This window comes from Macaca thibetana, chromosome 11 (genome assembly GCF_024542745.1).
Source record: "Macaca thibetana thibetana isolate TM-01 chromosome 11, ASM2454274v1, whole genome shotgun sequence".
NCBI classification, from domain to species: Eukaryota; Metazoa; Chordata; class Mammalia; order Primates; family Cercopithecidae; genus Macaca; species Macaca thibetana.
Genome location: NC_065588.1, coordinates 48,432,188 through 48,450,850, shown reverse-complemented (window position 1 = coordinate 48,450,850; position 18,663 = coordinate 48,432,188). Strand labels below are relative to the sequence as shown.

Genomic DNA, 18,663 nt, shown 5'->3' with positions numbered 1-18,663 from the left:
TACAGCAGAGCAGAGCAGAGCATGGGGAATTCAAGGCCCACCTCCACTCCTTTTCTCAGGCCCCATAGGCCAAGGAGAGTCACATTTACAGACCAATGGGAGAGCACAGATTTGATCCACCAGGACTCCAGTCCTGACTCCGGATAAATCAGTCCCCCACTTCAGAAAATCGCAATGCCATAAGGGAGGGGAATATTACTGTCCTGTCTACCAGGGTGGCCCATTGCCAGCTAGGTGTCCCACAGCCAAGCCAGGGTGGGAGAGTGAAGCAGAGTTCAGCTGCAGAAAAGCAGAGAGACTGGAAAAGCGGACAGAGAAGCAAGACCCTCCTGCCAGGTCTGTAGCTGGACCTGTAGCAATTCTTGTACAATTCTGTTGCAAATTCTGTAGCAAGCCTTGAGTCCTCTTTTAAAAAATAAAGTCACTGCCAGCCAACACCTGTACCAGTCCCCTCAGAAGGGATTAGATTAGCTGATGGTCGTCTGGTAGAAAAACAAGAAGAGTCCCCAGACTGCAGCAGGCCAAGTGGGGTGTCATATGCTATCAAGGACTTGCTAGAAATTGGCCTTCTTCAACTATAAACCCCCCTCCTGAGTCCTCCAACTCTCTGATGACCCAGAGATCAAGAGTAGAAACATCACATGGCCAAGGGTAACTTGGAATGGGAAAAGCGCATTCCAAGTGCAAACACTTCCTGGTCATCCTGACTACCTACACTGCTCCAGGACCATGGACGAGATACCCCACTCCCACCCCATTTCTCCCTTAGCATCCCTCCCTACACACACCTCATTTAGTCTGGTTAGAACTGGCCCAGAAGCAGCCAAAAAGCATTGTAAAGCATGGACTGTATCGATGAGAGCATAGCACACAATGGGGGCTTGAGTATGCGGGTGTAGAAATGAATGTGAGTGATGGAGGCAATGACCAGCCCAAGCTGGAAGAAGTGTCACCAGATACCAGACTGTCTCAAGTTGGCCAATCTGTCTCCAGACATGACCCACATCAAATGACCTTTCTGGTGCACATGGGGATCTGTGTGCTCTATGAAGACAGAGAAGGTACTCTCTGGGGCCACGGTGAAGCAAGACCAGACAACATAAAGGCCAGGGATGTCATAGCTTCCTTAGAAAAGGTGGAGATAACACGGGAACAGAAAACCAACATGTTCTCACATGTTACATGTTCTCACTTGTAAGTGGGAGCTACATGACGAGAACACATGGACACACAGAGGGGAACAACGCACACTGGGGCTTTCTGGAGGGTGGGAAGAGGGAGAGGATCAGAAAAATAACTAATGGGTACTAGGCTTAATACCTGGGTGATAAAATAATCTGCAAAACAAAAGTTTACAAAAAAAAGAGGAAAGTGAGTTTGGAAGTGTTGAAATAGGGAGTCGATTGGTGGGGGGGAAAGGGAGGAGCAGCTCAGTCACATCCAAAAGCAACAGACCCTCACCCTACCATGCACCTTCATTCATGGGATTGGCTATGGCCACATCTGGGTAACACCTGCTTTGTGTGAATAGCCAGTCAAGTGCAAAATCTGTCCATTTTAATACATCTTTAATCCCATCCACCCACCCCTCTCATCTTGGAGCAATGCCCTCCACACACACCTGTGTCCTCAGAGGAATGCCAGAAAGTGTTAACACATCAGGGCAGAAACAAGAAAAGGGAGAGATGGCTCAGCCCAAACTCACGTTCTCAACTTTATTCCCCATCCCAGTGGTGGCTCTTCTGTACAGTGGAGAAAGAAGGGGGACCACACCAGGGCTATGGAGAGACAGTACAGGCAGGACTGAACCGTCAGCAAAGATTAAAAGGATGACCAGAGGCTGGCAACCACAAAACCAAGAAGCCAGCGGGGGCTGCCCCTTCCAAGTCTCACCAACAATCCCAAGCAGGCAGCAGAGCCAAAGGCCCAATAGTACAATCCCCAAAAGCCAAGGTCTGGGAGCCATCAAGGAGCTCCCAGGGATCCGGCGAGGCTCAGAGGGCAAGGGTGTCTTTGATGAGCCTGCGCATAGTGGTGGTGACCGAGGTGCCCAGGGCATCAGTGATCTGGAAGGAGATCTTGTAGAGGTAGGGCTGCACGTCCCGCAAGCCTGTGTCAAACACGTTATCCACCTCCGACTGTGTGGGCATCTTGGGCAAGTACTCATGCCGATTCATCACCTCCACGATGTTGATGATCTTCTCGCAGAGTTTCTCACCCACCTTCTCCCGGCAGATCTGCCGCTCCTGCTCCGTGGCCAGGGCTACCACATGTACCTTGACCGTCCACACTTCCCATGGAATGCACTCGTCTGAGAAAGGCCAGCGAGACTTCTTCTTCTGGTAGAACTCCAAGGACATCTGCCCCAGCCCATCACCACCAGAGTTGCGCAGCGCATCCTGGGGAAGAAGGGAACGAATGAGCATGCCAAGGCCTCTGAGTTCCCACCTGTGAGGGCCTGCTTCCCACACCCCAGGGAATTATGCTCTCTTAGCTCTAGTAATCATCCAGGGATGGCAAGGAAACAAGACTGGGAGAGGGTAAACGATTTGGGTGAAGTGACACAGCAAACTGCCAACCTGAATAGTTCAAGCAAACCAACAAAATCCGTCTCCAAGCCCAATTCCTCCAGCTTGGTGAAGAACTGATATTACAGGAATAACTACTGGTCTGCAGGCACATATTCTGTGCCAGGAACTTAACATACACAATTCCACTGGCTCCTCCCAACAACCCCATGAGCTTTCACCAAGGCACGATGAGGCTTACAGAAGTAAGGTAACTTGCAAGAGTCACATGCCTATGGATGGCTGGACCAGGGTTTGAATCTGGATTGTCTGATTTCTAAATCCTTGCTTTTCACCTTTACATTGCATTAAGGGCCTTCTCCTTCCACACCACCCCTTTAGCCCATATCCTTCAAAATGTTCTAATCCCCTCATCAACATCTCCCTCTTCCCCTGTAAACTATTTGTCTTCTCCACTGCCAATTAAACATAATTCTTTCGATATTTTTTAAAGAGACTGGGTCTTACTCTGTCACCCAGGCTGGAGGGTAGTGGAGCAATCATGGCTCACTGCAGCCTCGGAATCCTGGGCTCAAGCGATCCTCCCATGTTAGCCTCCTGAGTAGCTGATACTACAGGCACACTTGGCTAATTTTTAATTTTTTTTATTTTGTTAGAGATGGGGTATTGTTACATTATCCAGGCTGGTCTCGAACTCCTGGGCTCAAGCAATCCTCCTGCCTCAGCCTCCCAAAGTGCTGGGATTACAGTTGCAAGCCACTGCGCCCAGTTCACAGTCTCTTTTATGAGCGCAGGAAGAGGGAACTGTAGAGCCCAGTGATCCTTGCTCAAAAAGAGGGAAACCAAGCAACAGAATGGGGAAGGGAAGTTGAAGGACAGACTAGACCTGGTGCTTCTCCCTCTTCTTCCCTGAGAAGCAAACAGGACCATCCAGTCCAATGATTCTGCCCTTGCCACCCCATGGGTGTGGGTGGTCCCAAACTCCTCTTCCTAGGGCAGCCAGGACCCTGAAGCTCCTTTCCATCTGAGTTAATGCCAACCCAGAGGGTAAGGATGCCTGAAATCCTGAACCACACTCATCAGGGAAGAGGCTCTCCTTCATTGACAAACCAAGGTCAAGTAACCTTGAATGAGTATCTCTAATGTTTACTGTGTGCCAGGTTCTGTTCCAAACACTGGGCATATCTGACTTATTCAGTCCTTGCAGTGCACACACCCTTTGAGGCAGGTAGGATTACTATTCCAATTTTGAGTGGAACCACTAGCCCAAGGTCACACACTTGCTGGGTGGTAGAGTGCGGCTCCAAAGCCTATGCTCTTCACCACTCTGCTCCACCTGCCTCTTACGGACACCTGGAGGACAGAGAGCTGAGAGCTGCTGCTGCTCTTGAGGGTGACTGGGAAACCGCTGATGAACTTGCCCTTTCTGGGTTTGGCGGGACAATGAGGGACAGCTTTCGCCTGACACTGGGCAATCCCCTGCAACGAGCACACAGTACTCAACACAGTGAAGGGCTCTGCAAGTACTTATGGAATGAAAGTCAGACACACAGCTCCCCTGTGTTCTAACCCCAGAGCAGATGCCTTTAGGCTCATGCCAGTAGTTCAAGACCAGCCTGGAGTTCAAGATCAGCCTGGGAAACACAGTGACACCCCATCTTTACAAAAAAAAATTCTTTTTTTTTTGGAGACAGGGTCTTGCTCTGTCACCCATGCTGGAGTACAGTAGCGTGATCACGGCTCACTGCAGTCTCGAACTCCTAAGCTCAAGCAATCCTCCCGCGTCAGCTGCTCAAGCACCTGGGACTACAGGCATGTGCCACTACGTCCCACTAATTTTTGTATTTTTTGTGGAGACGGAGTTTCGCCATGTTTCCGGGGCTGGTCTTGAGCTCCTGGGCTCAAGCAATCTGGCCACCTTAGCCTCCCAAAGTGCTGAGACCACAGGTGTAGCCACCAGGCCTGGCAAAAAAAATCGTCGAAAATTAGCCGGGTGTGGTGGTAGTGGTGTACACCTGTGGTCCCAGCTGCTTGGAAGGCTGCAGTGGGAGGACTGCTCAAGCCCAGGAGTTCAAGACTGGGGTGACACAGTGAGATTGTGTCTCAAAAAAAAAAGGAAAAAAGAAAAATTATCTTCGCTACTTTAAAATTTAAAAGTACCCACTCAGTGAAATGGTCAAACACTGTGACTCTGAACAAAGACCAGAGGAGAAACCACACTACCACTTCCACCTCCTGAGGTGACCAACAGCAGCAGCCAGCCATGTCCCTTCCACATCTTTCTTCCACCCAGGCACACAATGCCACACCGCCAAAACAGATCTGTGGATGGCAGCCACCTGAGCCAAGCAAGCCACCCTCTGGGGGAGTTTCATGTGGGAAAGGAAAAGTGGAAACAGAAGCAGAGAGAGCTGTAGCCAGAGAGAAGGTCAAGACCACAGAAGCAAGGATGGCCCCAGGGGGCCTGGCCACCAACACTTCTCAGCTTCCTGTTCTTCCTTCTCCCCCAAGCACATTTATGAGTGTCTCCCTCCCTCACCACCGTTCGCGCACGCACACACGCCCTCCCCTGAAGAGGAGCTCTCAACACGCCTGTTTCTCAGAACCTGAAAGAACCCGATTCACACACTCAGGAAGAAGAGGCTGGTTCAACAGCAAGCTGGGGTGGAGGGCACCCTAGGCCCCGCCATCCGCTGTGCCACACCCTTACCTTGAACTCCCCGACAACCTTGCGCAGGGCACGATCCAGTTCCTCAGAAGAGACGCGCACGTAAGTGAAGTCGATGAAGTCACAGTCAACATCCTGGGTGCCCACGGTGCCAATGGAGTAGGTGCCCTCCTTCTTGTAGTGGAACTTGCCCGTGCTGCGGTGCAGGAGCACCGTGTGCAGCACAGCCAGCATGGCTTCCTCCACCTGTCGCCCCTCCACCGACACCTCCAGCACCTCCGAGCGACAGTTCATCCTGCACCCAGTAACCCACACCAAGGTGGGGAACAAGGATAAAGACAAGGGATCTTCACCCTACCCAAGGGCCACCCTGCAAGAGGAGCCCAGGTCAGAATGCTGACAAGAATAGTCCACATGTTATCTGTTCACTTCCTTCTAGGCTCAGCTCGGCCTCTGCCTCCACTGGCCCTTCTCTGCATTTTGGCAGCACAGACTATCAGAGAATCATCAACTCTCAGGATCAGAAAGCGCAAGAGCTTCAAAGTTACCAGTCCAAACGACAGGCCGGGATTCCATTTTACAACCTTCAGTGTAGTTTACAGCAGATGCTCACTGTGCAACCTTTGTCAGGTACTAGACATCAAAGGCAAGCACGGCCCCTGCCCTCAGGCTGACAGAATGAAGGAAAAGCAGGCAACTAAAGATTATCACCATGGAGAGAGTACAGGGTGGGAGTAAGAAGTACAGAAAGACGAGTTTGATTTCCTCGGACCTTGAATGAACAGGTTAAGGCATTTGAACTCTGTCCTAAGAGCAGCGCACTGTGCCAAGATCAAATCTGTGCATCAGAAAAGTACCTCTGGGCCAGGTGTGGTGGCTCACATTAATCCCAGCAATTTGGGAGGCTGAGGCAAATCACTTGAGCCAAAAGTTCAAGACCAGCCTGGGCAACATGATAAAACCCCATCTCTACCAAAAATACAAAAAATTAGCTGGGCCTGGTGGCAGGCGCCTGTAGTCCCAGCCACTTGAGGGGCTGAGGCAGGAGGATAACTTAAACATGGGAGGCTGAGGCTGCAGTGAGCTGAGATCATGCCACTGTGCTCCACCCTGAGTGACAAAGTGAGACCCTGTCTCAAAAATAAATAAATAAATAAATAACAAAGTAATAAACTCAAAAAAAAAGAAAAGTACCTCTGGCTAAAGGGCAAAGAATGGCTCTAAACTGTATTGGGGTCACAAACTACTCAGAGAAGTCAATGAAGCCATGAAGGCTGGGCTTTAAAAACATGACACACACACACATACCAAATCTCACCTATTTCTAGGGACACCCACATCCACAGACTCCAGGGTAAAAACTTGTGGATTTAAGGCACAAAGGCTGGGCAGGGAAGTCAGTTAAAGACCACTACAGTAGATGTAGTTACAGGAGGCAGCATAATCAGGTGTGGGGGTTTTTAATGCCCTGGAGTCCTGGGTTTGAATCTCACCTCATCTACATCTTGCTCTGTGACTTTAAGCAAATCACTCAACCTCTCTGAACTTCTTATCTGTAAACGGGAATAGCAGTGAGAATTAAGGTAACACATGTAAAATACAGTAGAATAGTGGTTAAAAACGATGACTTGAAAGTCATACAACATGGACTGGAACTCCAGGTCTGCCACTTGCTCCATGCTCATGATCTTGGGCAAGTTACTTAACACCTATCTGCCATATATACAAAAGAGATAATAATGGCTACCTTGAAAGGGTTGAGGGCTGAATGAGTTAGCATGTATAAAACACTAAAAGCAGTATCTGACAGGTAGTAAACATCCACTAAGTATTCATTAGTACATTGTTATTGCCAAGAGATGACGCAAGGCTATACAACAGTAGTGGTAGAGGGAGTGGGAAGGAGAGACAAGAGACTTGAGAACCAGAACATAGTAAATAACTAAATACATGCCCAGAGGGAGAGGGAACTTCAAGTTCCTTATAACTCAGAGTATTCAGCTTGCAAACTTCCCCTGACAGGGAATTCACTAGCTCTCACAACAACCACTCAATGTTCAGGAAGTTCTATTCAGTTATTCTGATTTATTTATTTTATTCATGAGATGGGGTCTCACTCCATCACCCAGGCTGGAGTACAGTGGCACAATCTCTGCTCATTGCAACTTCCGCCTCCCAGGCTCCCATCCCAGCCTCTCCAGCAGCTGGGAACACAGGTGCACACCACCACACCTGGCTAATTTTTTGTATTTTTGGTAGAGAAAGGGTTTCGCCATGTTACCCAGGCTGGTCTCGAACTCCTGAGCTCAAGACATCCACCTGCCTCGGCCTCCCAAAGTGCTGGGATTACCGCACCCAGTCCAGTTATTCTTTCTACTGAAGAATCTGTCTCTTAGTGCTTCAAACTACTTTTAGTTTTAGTTTTGGTACCCAAAGTCACATAAAGTCTCACCTCTTTTCCACAAGTGAGTTTTTATTTAGGGGCAGCTGTTCCACCACCCCCTCACCCTTTCTACAGGCTGAAGGTCCCCAGTCCTCAAAATCATGCCTGTTCCACATCACATCTTATCTGCATGGAATCCCGGCAGCTCTCTTCTAAGTGTATTTCACTCATCTGGTTGACAGACGGTGAAAATAAAAAATATATTTCAGTTTGTGTCTGCCCCCTTTTAAACTGTTGCTCAGCACAGGATACAGGGCAACAGTCTGCGGACTGCGCAGAGATCAGGCCAGCTCTGCCTCTCACCTGGCGATCAGCTCGCGTCTACCTGTACCATCACGTTTTGTTTTTGTTTCTACCACTAGGCAGACAATTCCTATATTCTGCTTATAGGGCAGAGACTATATTCCATTCATCACTATAATGGTAATTCCTAGTACTTTGTACAAAACAACTGCTCAATTCATCCCAACCCAGGAATTCCAGGTCCTTCCAGGGGCTGCTAGATTAGTTTCTTCTACATGCTTGGATCAAGAATGAGAAGGGCTCTCTTGCTCGTTTTGCCCTCCAGTTCCACTCCATCCAGCAGTCTTCTTCCCATCTGGAGACTCCTGGCTCTGGTCTGGCTCCCTTTCTTCCACGACTTCTCCCTCTTGTGTCCCCCTCAATCGTTCATACAAGCCATACATCTCACTTGTGCCCCAAGCCTGGGCTCCTCCCTCACTCTACGTGCTATTTTAGAATCCACTCCTCCAAGAAGTCAGTCCTGACCAACCCCATTCTCCTTCCCACAGCAGCCACATTTGGTCTGTGAAAACCTTGTTGTCTCCTGTACCACACAGTGAGCAGTGAGCAGCAGGGCCCACCAGAGTAGGGTCTGGCAAGTCTCGTCCCTCTGGTCCCCCCGAGTTGCAGAGGTTAACAGCCGCCTTCTCAAGCCTGGTCGGAGTAGAGAGTGCGCCAATTCCCACCTTGAGTGTAGAGTTTGGAGCACAGATTCCTCAAGCTCGGCTCATGCCCTTCCTCCTCCTCCTCCTCACGCCCAGGTGCGACCTCCACAGGTACGCGTCAACCTCCGCGCGGCGCTGAACCACAAGAGGCCGGCTAAAAGCAAAACCAGAAAGCTTACTTGGCTTCATATCAAGAGACTCGGGACGGACGCAGGAAGGAATTCCCGCCCGGGGCCCGTACCCCCGGCCGCCACTACGAGCAAACCTCCACCGTCCACGTAATCAGGGAAGAGCGGACTCCTCGGGTGTCTCGGGGGCGGCGCCCCGCGCCCAGGCTGGCTGGACTCGGAAGCTGGAGGAGGGCCCCCGTTCCGCCGCCCCAGGGGATGCCCACGCCGGCACAGGAGAGGGGGGAGACGGTTAAAACAGCTCCCACCTCCCCCAACCCCCGTCCGCAACCAGCCTCTGAGATGCCAACACTCTCCCGGCAGGCTCCAGACCACCTGGGTCGGAGGCCGAGCCGGGACCGGAAGCCGCACCGCCCCCCGCGCGCCGGGAGGCTCACCGGATCCCGTGGCCCCGGAGGGGGCACGTACCCGGCTAGCCGGGTCCTCGCATGCATATAGCCGCCCACATGATCCGCGTAGTCACAGGAGCACACACAAATAGTTATGTGTTGCTCTCTATCTGGGGGCTGCTCTTTTCGTGGTTATGTCTTGGATTTTAAGATTTGATGGTGATGATGATCCCCCTTATATGGACGAGTCCATTCAACCCACCACCGAGAACGCTGTGGTGTTTCGGCTGGGACAACTCACTTCCGCCATAGAGACTAGAGAGAAGGAGGAGCCCGATGGGCTCTCGGCCGCCTCCCTAGGCCGAGCGGAGTCATTGGCTGCGAGCCCGGCCCGGGGACGCAGACAGGGTGCCCAACTCAGTCCGGACTGAGAGGCCTGGAAGGAGCACCGATCGCCACAAGATGAGGGGCATACCCCGTAGGGAGAGTTCCTGGAGATGCGCCCACACCGCTGTGCTGCAGGACGCCCAGTGGATGGCAAAACTTGAGTTTGTTCAATGTGTGTAACAGACAGGATCCCTGGCCCTCCACCCACACAGATGCTGGAGAAAGGGGCTTCATCTCTCAGTGTTGCCTTTATGCAGCAGCACTACTTGGTACTCCACGGTGACCAATCTGGTGACAGTCCTTCGGAGGCTAGTAATTCGGCCATTGCTTGTCTGCGTGACCCTTAACATCACTCATCCTTTCTGATGCTCTCTATAAACAGGGGGCTGTTGTGAGGATCACAGGAGATAAGTCATATGAAAGATTTTTGTGACCTGTGAAGTGTAATATGAATGCAAATGTATTTTTAGTGCTGTGTAACTTCCTGGAGCGCATTTGGTTATCCATGTAGATTGTAAGCCCAGAGCAGACAGGGGTTCGAGAGCTCCGTTAATGCACCCACCTCCAATAGCAGGCGCTCTTAAGATGTTACTTGGTGTTTACCATGCTTGTTTTCTGGCCACTGGGGTGCCTCACGCCTGTGATCCCAACACTTTGGGAGGCTGAGGACGGAGCATCACCTGAGGCCGGGAGTTCAAGACCAGCCCTGTCAACATAGTGAGACTCCCATCTTTAAAATAAAAATTTAAAAATTAGCTGGGCATGTTGGCGTACCCCTGTAGTCCCAGCTACGTCAGAGGCTGAGGTGGAGGATCACTTGAGCCCAGGAGGTTGAAGCTGCAGTGAGCTATAATCATGCCGCTACACTGCAGGCTGAATGACAAAACAAGATCCTGTCTCAAAAAAAAAAAAGTTGGGCGTGGTGGTTTATGCCTGTAATCCCAGTACTTTGGGAGGCCGAGGCTGACGGATCACTTGAGGTCAGGAGTTTGAGACCAGCCTGGCCAACATGGTGAAATCTCATCTCTACCAAAAATATAAAAAAAATTAGCCGGGTGTGGTGGCAAGCACCTGTTATCCCAGCTACTTGGGAGGCTGAGGCAGAAGAATTGCTTGAACCTGGGAGGTGGAGGTTGCAATGAGCTGAGATTGCACCATGGCATTCCAGCCTGGGCAACTGAGCGAGACCCTGTCTCAAAAAAAAAAAAAAAAAAAAAAAAAAAAAAAAAAAAAAAGCTCGTTTTTCAAACACATGCTTTTATCTTCCAAAATGATAATAGATAACATTTATTAGGTGGAATGGACAGGTCATGATTTTAAATACCATATATATGTACATATAAATTTAAACCTGATACTAATCAATCCTGCAATATAGATGAGAAATTGGGCCAGGCATGGTGGCTCATGCTTGTAATCCCAGCACTTTGGGGGGCCGAGGTGGGTGGATCATTTGGGGTCATGAGTTCAAGACCAGCCTAACCAACATGGTGATACCCCGTCTCTACTAAAAATAAAAATTAAAATTAAAAAAAGCCAGGCTTGGTGGCACATACCTGTAATGCCCACTACTCTGGAGGCTGAGGCAGGAGAATCGCTTGAACCGAGGAGGCAGAGGTTGCAGTGAGCAGAGATGACACCACTGCACTCCAGCCTGGCGAAAGAGCGAGACTCCGTCTCAAAAAAAAAAAGAAAAAGAAAAAAGAAAAAGAAAGTGATTGGGGGCCGGGCGCGGTGGCTCAAGCCTGTAATCCCAGCACTTTGGGAGGCCGAGATGGGCGGATCACGAGGTCAGGAGATCGAGACCATCCTGGCTAACACGGTGAAACCCCGTCTCTACTAAAAAATACAAAAAACTAGCTGGGCACGGTGGCGAGCGCCTGTAGTCCCAGCTACTTGGGAGGCTGAGGCAGGAGAATGGCGTGAACCCGGGAGGCGGAGCTTGCAGTGAGCTGAGAGATCCGGCCGCTGCACTCCAGCCCAGGCGACAGAGCAAGACTCCGTCTCAAAAAAAAAAAAGAAAGTGATTGGGGAGAGGTTAAGTAAGTGGCCCAAGGTCACTCAGTAAATAACAGAGCCTTGAATTCAAATCCAAAACTCTTTACCACTATGGGAGCTCTCTTTCTGGCTGACTTCTTTAGCCAACTCTCCCCTATGTACCACTGCTCTCCAATACACCCTCACCCACCAGTGGTGTCCTGATAAATGCTTCACACCTGCTCTCTGGTAGGGGAAATGCCTTGCTTTGTAGCATTTGCCCATTTTCTGCCATAGGTGATTTCAAGCTACAAGACATCAATGAATGCAGAGTCCAGAATGGATGGATGATTGCATGTTGATTGTCAAGGTTAGAATCAGCCCTTGGGGGCCAGTGCCAGCTGGCTCCAGCACACCACTGTCACCACCTCAGCCTTAGGCTTCCTCCTCCCATTCAGGTCTTCCAAACCTGGCTGCACAAGCTCCTCCTCTGGCTGGCCTTTCCTCCATCATCTGTTCCCTATCTTCTTTCCTTCCTCCCCACAGTTCTGCCCTTGTTCAGCCCTTGCCTCGTATCCCAGGTGTAGGTGCCTCTCCTGGGAGAAAGAGAAAGCTGCCTGCCCTGCAGACCAGCAATGTTTTCGGGAAGCTGCACAAAACCAGAAAGCAATCAGGAGGAAATATTGAGAGGGAAGGGTCTGTAAGGAGCTGAAAGAGAGGGACCAAGGGAGGTTGGAACCAGTCCTGGAGTGGAGGAGGTACCAGAGCCCATCCCCAGAGACTGCCATTGAATAAGGGGAGAGACTGATCTCTCTGGCCATCCACACACTCCATCTCACAGCCCTTTGCGGCCACTAGCCTGACATCATCATCATCAACATCATCATCATCACTACCACCAATCATTGAGCCTTACTAGGCACCATGCCAGCACTCACAGACCCTATTGTGCTGATTTTGCCAACTACCATTCAAGGTAGATACAGTTCACCTCCCCAACACCCCACTTTCTGATTTACTAATGTTATAACTGAAGCCCAGTCATACATAGTGATGCATAGTGGTTTGCTGTGATGCTTAATTTTACGTGTCAGCTTGACTGGGACACAGGGTACCTAGACAGTTGGTTAAGTATGATTCTGGGTGTGTCTGTGGGGTGTTCTGATGAGCCTAACATTGGAACTGGCAGACTGAGTGAAGCCAATTTCCCTTCCCCGTGTAGAGGGGCTTCATCCAATCAGTTGAAGGCCTAGTAGAACCAAAAGGTTGACCCTTCAGTGAGTAAGGGGAATTCCTGCCTGACTGTCTTAGAACTGGGACATCAGTCTTTTCCTGCTTTCAGTCTCCAACTGCCTTCAGAGAGCTGCTTCTCCTGCATCTCAAGACTGAAATGACACCATCAGCTTTCCTGACTTCAGATCTTAGGACTTGTCAGCTAGTTACTTATAATAAATCCCTCTCGGCCGGGCGCGGTGGCTCACGCCTGTAATCCCAGCACTTTGGGAGGCCGAGGTAGGCGGATCACCCGAGGTCGGGAGTTCGAGACCAGCCTGACCAACATGGAGAAACCCCGTTTCTACTAAAAATACAAAATTAGCCAGGTGTGGTGGCGCATGTCTGTAATCCCAGCTGCTCAGGAGGCTGAGGCAGGAGAATCACTTGAACCCGGGAGGCAGAGGTTGCGGTGAGCCAAAATCTCACCATTGCACTTCAGCCTGGGCAACAAGAGCGAAACTCTGTCTCAATAAATAAATAAATAAATAAATAAATAAATAAATAAATCCCTCTCTTTCTCCCGCCACATATATATAGGGGAGAAACTCTCACTATATATAGTATGTGTTTGTGTCTATGTCCTACTGCTTCTGTTTCTCTGGAGAACCCTGACTAGTACATGCCCAAGGCCATGCAGCTGCTCTTTCCTCCTTCCACCAGTCTTTTCACTCATTTATGTACCTACTCCGGCACTTACCCTTTCCATGGAGCCTTGCCTGCTGGACTGGGGAACATAAGGGAGGCTGAATCTTCTCACCTCTTTATCTCACATGCTGACCCACACTTGCCTCTTCTTACCTCCCTGAATTCTTACAGGGAAATTCTCATTGCAACCCTGGGTCTCAGCCCCTCTGAGTAGTCCCATCATGGAGGGGAGGGAGTAGTTAAAAAACTGGGACTGTGTGGGATGAATTCTCTCATTCTATGCCTCTACCTCTGATGATCAAGATATAATCGTCTGTTCATTCATTCATGCCACACATGTGGAACTGTCCACATGCCAGGCCCTTGTAATACCTTGTGATGCCAAGGGAGACAAGTCATAGTTCTAGCCCTCTGGGAGCTCAGAGTCTTCAGATGAGGTGGACCAGGAGATACCTGTGGGTAAGAAAACCCAACAAGTGGTATGAAAGAAATGGCAGCAGGTTTTGTGGGGACCCAAGAGGGCCAGGATGGAGAGATGCTTGTTGCCTGGAATAGAAAGTGACACATTCAGGCTGGGCACGGTGACTCACACCTGTAATCCCAGCACTTTGGGAGTCTGAGGCGTTGGATCACCTGAGGTCAGGAGTTCGAGACCAGCCTGGCCAGCATGGTGAAACCCCATCTCTACTAAAAATACAAAAAGTAGGTGGGCCTGCTGGCACATGCCTGTAATCCCAGCTACTCAGGAGGCGGAGGCAGGAGAACGACTTGAAACTGGGAGGTGGAGGTTGCAGTGAGCCAAGATCATACCACTGCAGTCCAGTCTGGGCAACAGAGAAAGACTCTGTCTCGAAAAACAAAAAAACAAACAAAAAACAGAAAGCGACGTATTCAGAGTGAAGAGGAATCCCAAGCCCTGCTCTCATCAAGTTGAGAAGTGACCAGGCACCAGGAGAAAACCAGGACAGCCTGAGAGAGCAGCAGGCAGCAACCTGAAGAGATGGCAGGGAAGGGGGCTGATTCCAGGAGGAAGTGGGAATTATTCTAGGAAAGCTCCCTGGAGAAGAGGGAAGAAAAAAGCCAGGGGGCACGGGGGCAGAGAGTGGAAATTGAAGGTTCTGGGGTGAGAGAGGCAAGGATAGAGAGAGCAGACTTTTCAGCCAGAGCCCAGAGCCACAGCCGCCAAGCAGACAGGCAACTGGCTGAGACTCTCCGAGCCATGCCTGCAGCAAAGGCCTGTGGGGAGACCTTGAAGGCCAACCCAAGACCTTGGGAGTAGGCAGCTGGCTTCGCCTGGTGAGTGTGGCCTCAGATGGCCCCAACTCATCCTGGTGTGTGCCCAGGGGAGAACTGAGCCCCAAAGCTGCCCCTACAAGCCACCCCAGCTGCTCCAGCACTGACCCCAGTGGCGTCACAGGGAGTGACTCAAGCCCCAGCAACAACAATGAGTGGGACTGACGTAGGCCAGGGTTCCTGCTGGGGGCCAGGCTGGCTGGAAAGCCAGCACCCTGCCTGCTGACCCTCTAGCCTGGGCAGACTGCGGGGGTGAGGAGGACCAGCTGTCCCTCTCTGACATCTGCCCTCTGGATCGCAGGCAGCAGCTCTTCCACCTCCCACCCTTTCTGGGATGTCACTTCCAGCCCCCACCCTCCCTGACAGGGAAAATGTCTGAGCGGATGAAAGAGTGGCAGAGAGCGTGAGAAAGGGGCGCCTCCCAGCCCCAACCTGCCAACCTCACCAGGCAGCCTGGAGACCAGGACCAGGCCGGGAGCAGCATGTGTGCTGTCTGTTCTCCTGAGGACCCAGGGATCTGTCCATGCTGGGGAAGGGTTGTGTGGTGTTTTTTTGTTTTTGTTTTTGTTTTTGTTTTTCTTCCAGAAAGGCCTGTGTTTGTCTGGCCAAGTTGGAGTAGGAGCCGGGCTTTATTTCTGTGCCTCCGTCCCTCGGGGGTGCGGGACTGTCTCTCCTTGCTGCAAGGTCTGTTCCTTTGGCAGGCCGTTCTGAGCATCTGTCATTCTTTAAGGAAGAGGATTCTGGACGACCGTGCTTGCGAAAGGTTAGGGGGCTGTTTATCTGCCCCTGATAAGGCAGTCCCTGTATCTGCCTCTGGGGAGCTGTTTTTCCGTCCCTGCTTTCTTGTGGGGCAGGGGGCATCTCTGTACCTGTCCTCATGGTATCCCAGCTACCTGGGGCCCTGGGGTGGAGTCCAGACTTCCCGCTTGGCTATGCCAAGGCTGGGCTCCCTGGTTGGAGGCCCCTTTCCTCTGATGTTCTCCAGGCTAGGAGCGCAGTGACAGTCAGCACCCTGCCCGCCTGGCTTGCGGCTGGGCACTGCTCCCTGCTAACGCAGCATGTACCAGGACAGGCCCCCCCGCACTCCCCTCCCTGTCCCAGCTGCCACCCCCAGCCCCTGTGGCCACGCCAGGCCTGATTTATGGTCCTGAGTTGGGACTGGACAGTGCCAGCGCCTGGGTCAGACCTTGAGGAGACCTCAAGTGGCACCCTTGGCCTGGCAGGGTCAGGGCCCAGGAGGAGATGAGGGGGAGCCAGGGTGCTGGGGAGGATGAACACAGCACGGGCCCAGGAGTGGCAGGCAGGAGGTGGAAACCAAGGCCAGGGCCTCCAGGGACCCATAGGTTTCCCACCGGCTCCGAGTCCAGCCGGGGACCTGGAAATGTGCCTCCTGCCTTCAGAATGTCCCTGGCTTGTGTGGAAAAGGAGACATTGGGGAGTGAAAAGGGCTTTTCCTCTGCTTTGCACTGACTCCTTCATGTACCCACCATTGGAGGCTGGAGGTTTCAAAGTCCCACTGGCCAGCCTAGGCCAAACCAGACAGTCTCCAGCCTAGGGCCCAGGAAGAGGCCTGAGAGCCTGAAGCTGGAGCAGGGATGCAGGCAGAGGTTTGGGGCAGAGACTGCAACCCAGAGCTGAGCACTGGCTGCCCCAGGTAAGACGGTACAGCTGCCCCCTGAACTATAAGGCTGCAAGGCCAGGCCCCTGCAGGGCTGGATGCCAGATAGACAGAGGTCCCCCGCTTCAACCTCATCTTCCAAGGAGGCCCAATGGCCCTGGGGCTCTGCTGCAGTCAGGGACTTGTGAGAGAGGGGCTGGGGCTTGTCCAGATGTCTAAACTAAAGCTCTCTTAGGATCCCAGGTCCAGCTCACACAAGGCTGCCCAGCACTGCCTCACCAGGGCATGACTCTGATGTGCCTGGCACAACTGCCTCATGGCTGCAAAAGGATGTCACTGCTGATTGTCCAGGGACCACACAGCGGCCACCTGCCTCTGATGAGTCTCTCTCAGGCTGCCCTCTGCAGCAGCAGAGCTGCCGCCACACAACTGAACATGCTGGGTGCTCAGAGCGGGCCATGTGGACAGGACACCCCATTACAGCACAGTCACCCATGACCTTCAGGAGCTTCTCACCCCCTGGAGGCTGATCCTTGCCACACCCCTCCATAACCAAGACCAGGTGGCTGGAACTCAGGTGTGGGGCAGCTTCCCCCACACTGGCCTCAGGGAAGGGCTACAGGCAGAGACCCCCCCGCCGGAGTGCAGAGCTCCCCCTCAGTCCCTAGACCTCAAAGCCACCCCTCCACAGTCACAGTGGCACCTCAGGGCTGGGGAGGGGGCCAGGGACCTCTGGGCACTGGGCCCAGCGTGGGTGGGGTGGGGGAGACAGAGAGGCAGGCTTCCTGGGTCTCCGCGTGAGGACAAACAGCAGACTTTGAGGCCTCGGAAAATCCCGCCTGGGATTCCAGGCCCTGCCGGCGTCACTGCCTTTTGACTATTGTCCCCGTCGGAAATGGGCCCAGCCCCCGGCCAGCCTGGACAGAGCAGCCATTGTGAGGCCCCATCAGGCTCAATGCCCCCTTGTTTGCCCTCCCATCCCATAGCAAGAGTTGGAGGCCAGTTCTTCCAGTTGCTGAGTGGAAAGAAAGGGCCTGCCTCCGGGCTCCAGCCCTTGGGCGGGGCAGGGTGGGGCAGGGTGGGGCTGGAGGAACCAGCCCCCAACCCTGTACCCTAATTGCCAGGGTCCTGAAAAGGAACGACCATCAATGGAGCTTCTTATTTTCGAGGCCCTGGGCAGGGATACCTAGTGGCTAAGTAGCCAGACGCACCCGGCTCGGCTACTCACAAGCCAGGTGACCTTGGGAAAGTCATATCCTTTCTCTGAAATGAATTCTCCTCTTTTGTAAAAACAATAGCTAATATTTATTTGGTGCTTGCTGTGTGCCAGGCACTGTAAAAAACACTTTGTATATATTCACTTCTGTAATCCTTACAGCAACTTTGTAAAATAGATTCAATTTGTTTTCTTATTTCTAGGTGAAAACACTGAGGCACAGAAAGGTTAACAAACTTGCCCCAAATCACACAGCTAGTAAGAGCTGGAGCCAAGATGTAAACCCAGGCCTCGGGCTCCAGGGTCCTTGCTTTTGCCACTCTCCCATGGTGCCCCTATGAAGTGGGAATAGCCAGGCTGTCCTCATGGGATGGCAGCTAGGGCTGGAAATCACAAGCATCTGATGAAAAGAATCTGCCAGCGTGGACCCTAATACCTGCTAACCTCATCCATAGATATGGAGATGCTCCCTCGGCCCCACTCCACCCCCAGCCCTGGCCCCTCCCTGAGCATCTGAGCAGCCCTCTTGCCTTCCCCAGTGGCCTGTCCTGTCCTGTCCCTACATCTGTCTGTGCTAAAGGCAGGGAGCTGGAGTCAAGTGACACAAAGGAGGACTTGGTCCAGCCGGCTGGCGGGAGATTTCCCAGCAAGCTCTGCTCCTAACCAGCCTCACCTCCCCACTGAACAGATGGGAAACCGAGGCTCGGTGAGGAGGAGGGCCTTCTCAGAGAGCAGCATGGAGTTGGAGGCAGGCTGCAAACAGAAGCCTACCTACTGATAGCCTCGTGTCATCAGGTGCGGGCGCAGCTGACAAAGCCTGGCTCAAGGGTCTGGGGCTGGGTGGGGCGATGCCAGGGATACATGTTTGGAAGTCCACAGCACTGCTGGGAGCATGTCCCAGGGTCGGGGCCATGGTCTCCCTACCCCAGCCTCATGTGGACTCTTCAGCAGGCCTGAGGCTGGACTGTGCTCCCAGAACCCGAGTGAGGGCATGTGGATGGGCGCTCCACGCAAGCTGTGGCTGGAGCACTGGGGAAGGCCCTTCTCACCCCTATCCAGTCGAGAGCCCTATTCTGTCTGGCCCCATCCAGTAGGAACTGCCCCTCAGCCAGCCAGTTCCCAGGGGCCATGGAGGTGGAGACTTGGGGG

The 18,663-nt window shown here is 52.3% G+C and overlaps 1 protein-coding gene across 2 annotated transcripts; it reads right to left on the bottom strand.

Annotated features, from left to right (window-relative positions):
- Positions 1–1,701: 1,701 nt before the first annotated feature.
- ATG101 (autophagy related 101) lies at positions 1,702–9,146 on the bottom strand. 2 transcript variants are annotated; one of them, XM_050748796.1, is made up of 4 exons: positions 8,852–9,146; positions 8,608–8,740; positions 5,239–5,566; positions 1,702–2,399 (listed from the first exon to the last, which is right to left on the bottom strand). In XM_050748796.1, exons 3-4 carry the CDS (start codon positions 5,488–5,490, stop codon positions 1,995–1,997), a joined length of 657 nt encoding a protein of 218 aa, XP_050604753.1. In that variant the 5' UTR covers positions 5,491–5,566; positions 8,608–8,740; positions 8,852–9,146; the 3' UTR covers positions 1,702–1,994. The 2 variants fall into 2 exon arrangements, with proteins under 2 accessions (XP_050604753.1, XP_050604754.1); XM_050748797.1 differs by having other exon boundaries at positions 9,023–9,117.
- Between the last annotated feature and the right edge of the window lie 9,517 nt (positions 9,147–18,663).